Genomic DNA, 7,453 nt, shown 5'->3' with positions numbered 1-7,453 from the left:
GGCTGTCAGTCTTCACGGAAGCTGACTGCCTCATCTTTCTCTCACAGAGCACCTAGTGGGTTTGAACTGCTGACCTTCTGATTAGCAGCTGACTGTTTTAACCACAGTACCACCAGAGCTCCTTAAGTGCTTTTAAAATGGTCACTTTTATTTTCACTTTTAGGAAAAAAGCAAGGTCGTAGGGAAAGGCTACAGTCTAGTCACCAGACATGGTCACATCATAAGCCTTGTGCCCGTCCTTGCCAATGGCACACCAACGGCTGTCATTATGTGACGCACTGCCACGTGTCACTCAGCCAGCCAGTGGGATCACTGACCAGCTTCTCTCCTGCACGGAAGATGGCACAGCCTCACACCCTACAAACCTTAAGACTCCGCAGTGTTACCACGTCTCAGGGTTGCTTCACGAGCACGTTAATTACTGACAGGCTTAGGCAAGTTACGGCAGAGAAAAGCACTCCGCGAAGGAGACAAGCACAGCGACACGGCAGCCTTTAGAGACTCACCGTGGATCCCGGCCTTCCGACAACAGAGAGCCACATTCCCATCTCAGGGCACCACTTCTCCATGGGGGAGACTCAGGCGTCTGCCTGCTAGGTTCCCAACAGCAGCCCCACCCAGACGGGCTCAACAACACAGAGGGTTTGCCAACACTCACCAGGACTCGCCCAGCCTGCTGAGTCTTACATAACCAATTGGCTCCAATGCCTATTCACTTTGCTGCTGACTGCACTCTGAACAGTTAGGACTCCAAACTAAACAGGAAGCACAGTGCTGTCCCACAGATGAGTAAAGAGTAGCCAAACTCGTTCGGAGTCGTTAAAGCGACCCCCACGCTCACCTCCCACAGCATCTGCACCGCATGAGACCCAGGGATGCAGGGACAGAGGCTCTGGGAGCCACACCCACAGGAACTGGAGAGGACTCTGAGCGCCTCGAGGGCTCTGAGAGGCGAAGCACACAGCCACACCAGTGTTCCTGACGGTGCGCCCACGGGCCCTTCCCCATCCTAAAAACGCCAGCTCACGTTCAGCGTGGGACTGCGCACAAGGGCCGTCGCCTGGGGCTGTGTCAGGGAGAACTGTGACCCACGGCTGACCTTCTGGAAACAGATCCCCAGCCCTTTCTGCCACGAGCCGTCAGCACCACCCGGGGGTCCGGACCCTCAGCTCTAGCAGGTTACCACAACGTTACACAGCTGCTCGGACCCAACACTTCAGCAGCAACGTGCATGAACCACACCCGCCATCGCCTTCTTAAAGACAGGGAACCTCTGGCTTCCAGAGGGCAGGTGTGGTACAGGACTCCGGGTGACTGTGTGGACATCAGGGTCTAACACTGGGCAGCACCACTCAGCTGCTCACCCAAGTCAGCAGTTCCAATTCATCAGCCACCCCACGGGACAAGATGCGGCCGTCTGCTTCCCTAAAGATGACAGCCTTGGAAACCCCACGGGGCAGTTCCAATCTGTCCTGTAGGATCACTTCGAGTCAGAATCACTCCACGGCAATGGGCTTTATTTGGTTTATGGCCCATGTCAAAGGGCCATGGTGATGCTCAGTAACAAAAGGTGGGTAATTCAAAGCCACCCATAGCTCGGTGGGAGTAAAGACCTGCTGACCTGCTCCTGGCAAGACAGCAGCCTGGGAAACACTGTAAGGCAATTCTACTCTGTCATCTGGGGCCACAGCCTAAGTCAGAACTGACAGTAAGACACACACACACACACAACGGTGCGTAGCAACAGCACAGTACAGAGCAGCTGTAGGAACTGACTGGAGACACACACACACAACGGTGCGTAGCAACAGCACAGTACAGAGCAGCTGTAGGAACTGACTGGAGACACACACAATGGTGCGTAGCAACAACACAATACAGAGCAGCTGTGGGAACTGACTGGAAGATGCACACACAACAAAGGTGTGTAGCAACGACACCACATGGAGTGGTTGTAGGAATGTGTGTGCTAGAGGATTCCTGGCCCAGCCCAGCAACCACCAAGCAGGTAACATCATCACACTGATTCCCAACCTGTCTGTCGGCTCTTGTCCCTTGAATATGCTCTTCAGCCAGTGACCTCCCTGTGCCCAGCTACTCAAGCCAGAACCAGGGTTCACACTGCTATTTCTCTCTCATGGCTGTCCCTAATTCCTTAACCAGCACCAGAGTGAGTCGTTCACCAAAGACCTGTGAACACCTGCTGGGCACCTGCCCTCAGAGGGTGCCTCCTCTAGGAGGTACTGTGTGTTCTGCACCAAGACAAACCTGCACAGTCACGTCCCTGCCTCTGCCACCTCCCTTCAGCCTCTGGGACTCCCACCTGGGAAGCTAGGAACACCGCACATATGCCCTTGGGTTGTACTCAGCGACCCTTTACTCCATGCCCGTGAAGTCCATGACGCCAGTAAGACGACGCGTCAAACTGTACTGACCACGTGGCCCCGTGAATGAGCCCGCCTCCCAGGATGCCTACCCGAATCGTCACAAAGCCCACACCTTCATCAGTCCTGCAGCCACAAGGCCCTCTCTGGAGTTGGTATGTAGCCCCGTGTGTGTGTGCCTTGCTTGTGGCTGCTTCTACGCCGAGCAGCTACGCTGCAGGCCACACGGCCCAGAAAGCCCGAACCCCTCCACCCCTGCTCTCCGTGACCGGGTCTCGGCCTCTCTCTCCAGCATCCCCCTGCGTTGGATGAAAAGCCGAGGCTTCCTCCCACCCCAGGCCTCTTGCACAAGCCCCTCCTCCGGACCTCCCCACATACCGCTGTAGCACCACACCCCCTCAGAGATTTAGCATTACGCATCTCCACTGCAACCACAGGGCTGACGCCTTCACTGGGGACACACGCACACACAGGCTCTGGGTCGTGCCTCTGGCCCAGTCCCTGAGAGGCAACCACTGCTAAGGGCAGGGGCAGGGGCAAGGTCACAGCTAAGTGGTGGAGAAGGAAGCACCTCCGAAAGCCAAATGCATGCTCAGCCCCACTGAATCCCTGCAGAAGCTAATCAGCCATCTTACCCCTAGCGAAGTCTGCTTTTTCCTTTAAAAACACTTCCTAACGTCTTTTTTCTACTAGCTTTAATGTGTCCAGTAAAACCTGTGGAAAGCAGAAACCTGTCAGAGAAGGAAAACTCACGTTTCCCACTAACAGACAACGATACCAAAGTGTTGAGCTGCGCCCAGTTGAAGGCGGGAACCTTGTGCAATGTGGGAACCAAGCGCACTGGCCCTCCGTACATTCCTGTCCCTTGATACACCGGGGACACGAGCTGCAACAGCCAGGAACCGAAGGAAATGAATAGGCCGGCTGCCTCCTCCGTCCCTGAGGGCGGCCAGCATTCTGTGACGGCGACACAGGGCTAAGGTGCTGGGGAGAGGGAGGAACGCCTCCAATTCCCTCATGCAGGCCCACACGTGGCGCTCGATGGTGGGGCTCAGACTGCTGATGTGCACCAAGTCCCACTGCTGTCCTGATTCCCACTGCCTCCAATCCAACAACCCCCCACCCCAGTCAGAAGGCCTGGCACCGCTCTCTCCCAGCTGCATCTATAACTGGTTTTCCAATGTCTGTCTTGGCATGAAGACAAGAAAAAGCACCAGAGCTTTAAAAGTCAACAGGTGGAAAACTACACCCTTCTTCATCGCATCCCAGGACTGCACAACGGGACTCGACCGTCTCTTCTGGAATAAATATGTGTTAACGTTTAGCCATGCATTTATTCCAATGCTAAGTTAAAAAAAAAAAAAAAAAAAGGACGGGGAGTCCCTAGCATTCAGTCGCGCGCACCAGGATAGCCTGAAGCCCGTCCTGGGTGGACTTGGCGATGAAGCTCACAGTGGTGGCAGCGGCCGCATTACACGGATGCTCACTTGGATCTCTCCACCACGAGGTGTGACAGCTTCCAGAACAGCAAGAGTTCAAGCCAGTTCCATTTTATGACAAAACACTTTCAAAAGAAAATGTACAAAGACAATTTTGCAAATGGTCATTTCTTCCTTATGCTTCTTAGTATGGGAGCCCCTCCTTTTGCCTAGAGGAGGTTAGGGTACTGAGGGCAGGAGTCCCCTCCTTTTCCACAACCCTCTACCAAGCACACGGCCTTTCCAGTGACTGGCTTCTCCTGGTGACAGGTCCCAAGAAAGCAAGCTGGTGCCTCCCAGTCCTCGCCCGTCAGGAGCGCTCCCTTGGGTGCCATTCCCTCAAAGGCACCTCGTCATCCTCGCCCCTCAGGAGCATGCCCTCAAGTGGTATTCCCTCTAAGGTGTCTCGCTGTCCTTTGGGTGCCTGCTTTGTGTTCAACACCACAGTTGGATCACAAGTTGCTTCTGGGTGGAGCACTTGTGGGTGCAGCCTTACACACTGGCAGACTGGAGGGTGAAGGGCCGTGAACGCCAGAGGCTCCTGGGGGTGGCCCCACAGTCTGGCAGCCCAGGGAGAGGCGCTTTCCAGAGCGCGGCTCCCTACCTCCTGAAGGAAGCAGCTGCAGACTGGGACCAGAGATCTCTGGTGTGAGCAGCTACCCAGGGATTGTTGCATGCATGGAAGCTCGGGAAAGCGTTCGCAGACCCAGCTGGGATGAGGTAACGTGTCTATTTTCTAAGCACTTTTCCAAGGTGCCGATGCGTTTTCCACCCTGACGCCTCCTGTCAACCCTTTCTGCCTGAGCAGTGGCTGCTAAGCCTCAAGGTCTCACTGGCTCTGCTGTGTGTCTGGAGTGGAGGGGCGGCAGCAGCCAAACCTCTCCAAGCCAAGCCCAGTGCTCGCACTCATGGAACACAAGCAAAGCTGAACACCGTACTCCCACATAACACAGCTTGCACTGTCTGCTGAGTCAGCTGCAAGGACAGGTGATGACAGCCCCACACGCTGTCCTACCTTTGCCGCAACGATGCTGAGTCCCATCCCGTTCTGCTTCTTCAGGGTCACAGTGATGACTTCCGGCTCCTTCTTTAGGGGCTGGGCCTGAAGGAAGAAGACAAGCATGGAAGAAGGTCTCTGTGTTTGGCCAACCTATGGCCTGGTGACTCACAATTACCACAGTGCAAGGGAAGGACAAGACAAAGAGCAGGAAAAGAAAACTAAAAAACATCCGTCACTGTAGGTCATCTCACGCAGTGATCTGTCAAACTACATACAGACACTCCCAACTCCAAGAGTCTTGACGAGGACCCCAGTCACAAGTGTTACTTTAGGAACAGCTAAGGCACCTCATTTACAAAACAAAAGCCAAATTTTAGGCTACTGTCAAGAAGGGTGAACATAAAGACAAAATCAATTGTTACTTTATTCCCCTTCAAAACCAATAAGCACGTTTTGTTCTGTTATAGAAATGTAACTTTATTTTATACTGTCTATGCCAAAGGCAGTAATAAACAGTTACAACCAAAATCTTTGGCTCTTGGAAAATGCAAGTTGTTTTTCTTTAAAAAAAAAAAAAACACTCTAGGACTGATGCAACAGTACACAGAGTGCTCTGTTATGAGGCACAGACCACGTTTGAAATGATCCGCCCCAAGTTACTAAAGTACAGCCCAATAGAGCAGGTCAGCTCCTCAAGGGATTTCTAACAGGCTGAGAAAGTGAGATGGCCTGTTACTCCCAGGAAGTAACCGTCACTGTACGTGGCCTGTTACTTCCAGGAAGTAACTGTGACTGTACATGGCCTGTTACTCCCAGGAAGTAACTGACTATACATGGCTTGTTACTCTCGGGAAGTAACTGTGAAGTGCATGGCTTGTTACTCCTGGGAAGTATCCGTCCCTATACATGGCTTGTTACTCCCAGGAAGTAACCATCATTGTACACAGCTTGTAACTCTCAGGAAGTACTGTGACTGTACACGGCTTGTTACTCCCAGAAGTAACTGTCATGTGCACAGCTTATTACTCCAGAAGGAAAACAGTTGATCCTGTGAGAGGATATTTTGAAAGAAGTAAGATTAGATAATATGTTAAAAAAAAGGGAATCAGAACTCTCCCAATGAATGTGTGAATAAATTAGTGCGGTAGCTCAGTTGTGTGTCAGTTTGGCTGGGCCTGGTTGAGTGGCTGGGCCGTTAGATACAGTTATTCCTGATGAGCCTGGTAATCAACTCCATGGTGGAATCTACTGTGAGCAGCTGACTAGCTGCTTTAGGGATGTGGTCTGCTTCGAGTATATAAGGAGAAGCTTTGAGAAAGGTCTCTGAAGTTCTTGGTGTCTGGACCCTGCATATAGCCAAGCCTTCATGCAGCAGCCTGCCATGTTTCCTGCTGATCTTGGGACTGTTGCTGAACTTGAACTAGTGGCCTATTGTGTTGTTTGCTAATCTTGGGACTGTGCCACTGTACTTGTCAGCTTTGGGTTTGTCACTTTCAGCGGCCAGCAACTACCTGACTTAAGAGATGCCTCCAGCTTCAGTGGGCTGGGAACAAGAGGCAAAGCTAAAGCCCAAGGTCAAGGGGCTTTCACCCAGCCTCTGGAGCAGGCACTTTGAACTCGGACTTCTAGTCCCCTCAACTGTTTGTTAAAGCCACACATTTGTGGTATTTTTGTGCTGGAACAGCACTAGATAACTCAAACAATTAGGAAGAAAAAAAAAAAAGAGTGACTCTAGCTAAGAAGGTATTTTATTTTTTAATAAAATCTGGGAATGAGAAGTTGCTACTACTTGGGATTTGACAAATGACAGCTAGTCGGTCAATCAGAAGCAGTGCAGGCATGTTGGCTTTATCAGTAAGTTAAATGTGAACATACACTGAGAACACAGAAATCACCAATTCAACTTTTAGAGATGGGCAGGAAGCCTGGTTAGCAAGCTACAACAAATGCACCTCCCTGAAGGTAATCTACAAATGCGCATGATGTTCTTTGCCTTCCAGTGAGTGTCAGCACCTTAATTCACCTGCTTCCTCGCAGCTGAGGTGCAGGGATGCTCACTGCACTGTCTACAGTCAGGATGGGGAAGAGCACACACAAAGCCTTGGGGTCTACAGAAGCCTTGTGAGCTGCCTCTAGCGCCCTTGGCTCCCAGCTCCGACCATCCCCAGCTTCTATAGCTCCCTGCTGCCGCCCTGGCACACTGCTCTCATTCCACCCTTACTGGGAATAGTGTGCAGGGGAATAAACACCCCACCAACACCTGATACACAGACCCCTCACCATATTAACCTTGACCCATGCGGTAACATCCACTCGTGCCTCTAAACGGTTAAGTGGCTTGAACAATGAAGAAGATGTTTCTCTAAACAGAACCATTCCAGGTGAGTGAGGAACAAGAAAGTTCCACATGAAGCAGCTCCTTTGTTCCCATTTCCCTGGGTTGACGTGATGAGCCCTAAGAATATGTGAGTATTTACAGTGTAAGCCAAATTGGAGCTAGCCTCTCTTTCTAAACTATGGAGAAGTTTATTTTGTCCTTAAAATCCTCTGTAGGAGTACTGCATTGTCAGTGAAGGCAAACACTGAGACAC

The 7,453-nt window shown here is 51.8% G+C and overlaps 1 protein-coding gene across 1 annotated transcript in view; it reads right to left on the bottom strand.

Annotated features, from left to right (window-relative positions):
- Positions 1-7,453, bottom strand: part of AFDN (afadin, adherens junction formation factor) — a 137,602-nt gene that overhangs the window by 34,140 nt on the left and 96,009 nt on the right. Inside the window, exon 22 of the mRNA XM_042782258.1 lies at positions 4,878-4,964. Within this exon, the coding sequence (XP_042638192.1) occupies positions 4,878-4,964 (87 nt within the window). The remainder of the gene's footprint in view (positions 1-4,877; positions 4,965-7,453) is intronic.

Source organism: Orycteropus afer, unplaced genomic scaffold, assembly GCF_000298275.1.
Source record: "Orycteropus afer afer isolate SDZICR_OR568_19922 unplaced genomic scaffold, OryAfe1.0 scaffold00273, whole genome shotgun sequence".
Lineage (NCBI taxonomy): Eukaryota > Metazoa > Chordata > Mammalia > Tubulidentata > Orycteropodidae > Orycteropus > Orycteropus afer.
This window is presented reverse-complemented; position numbering and strand designations above follow the sequence as displayed.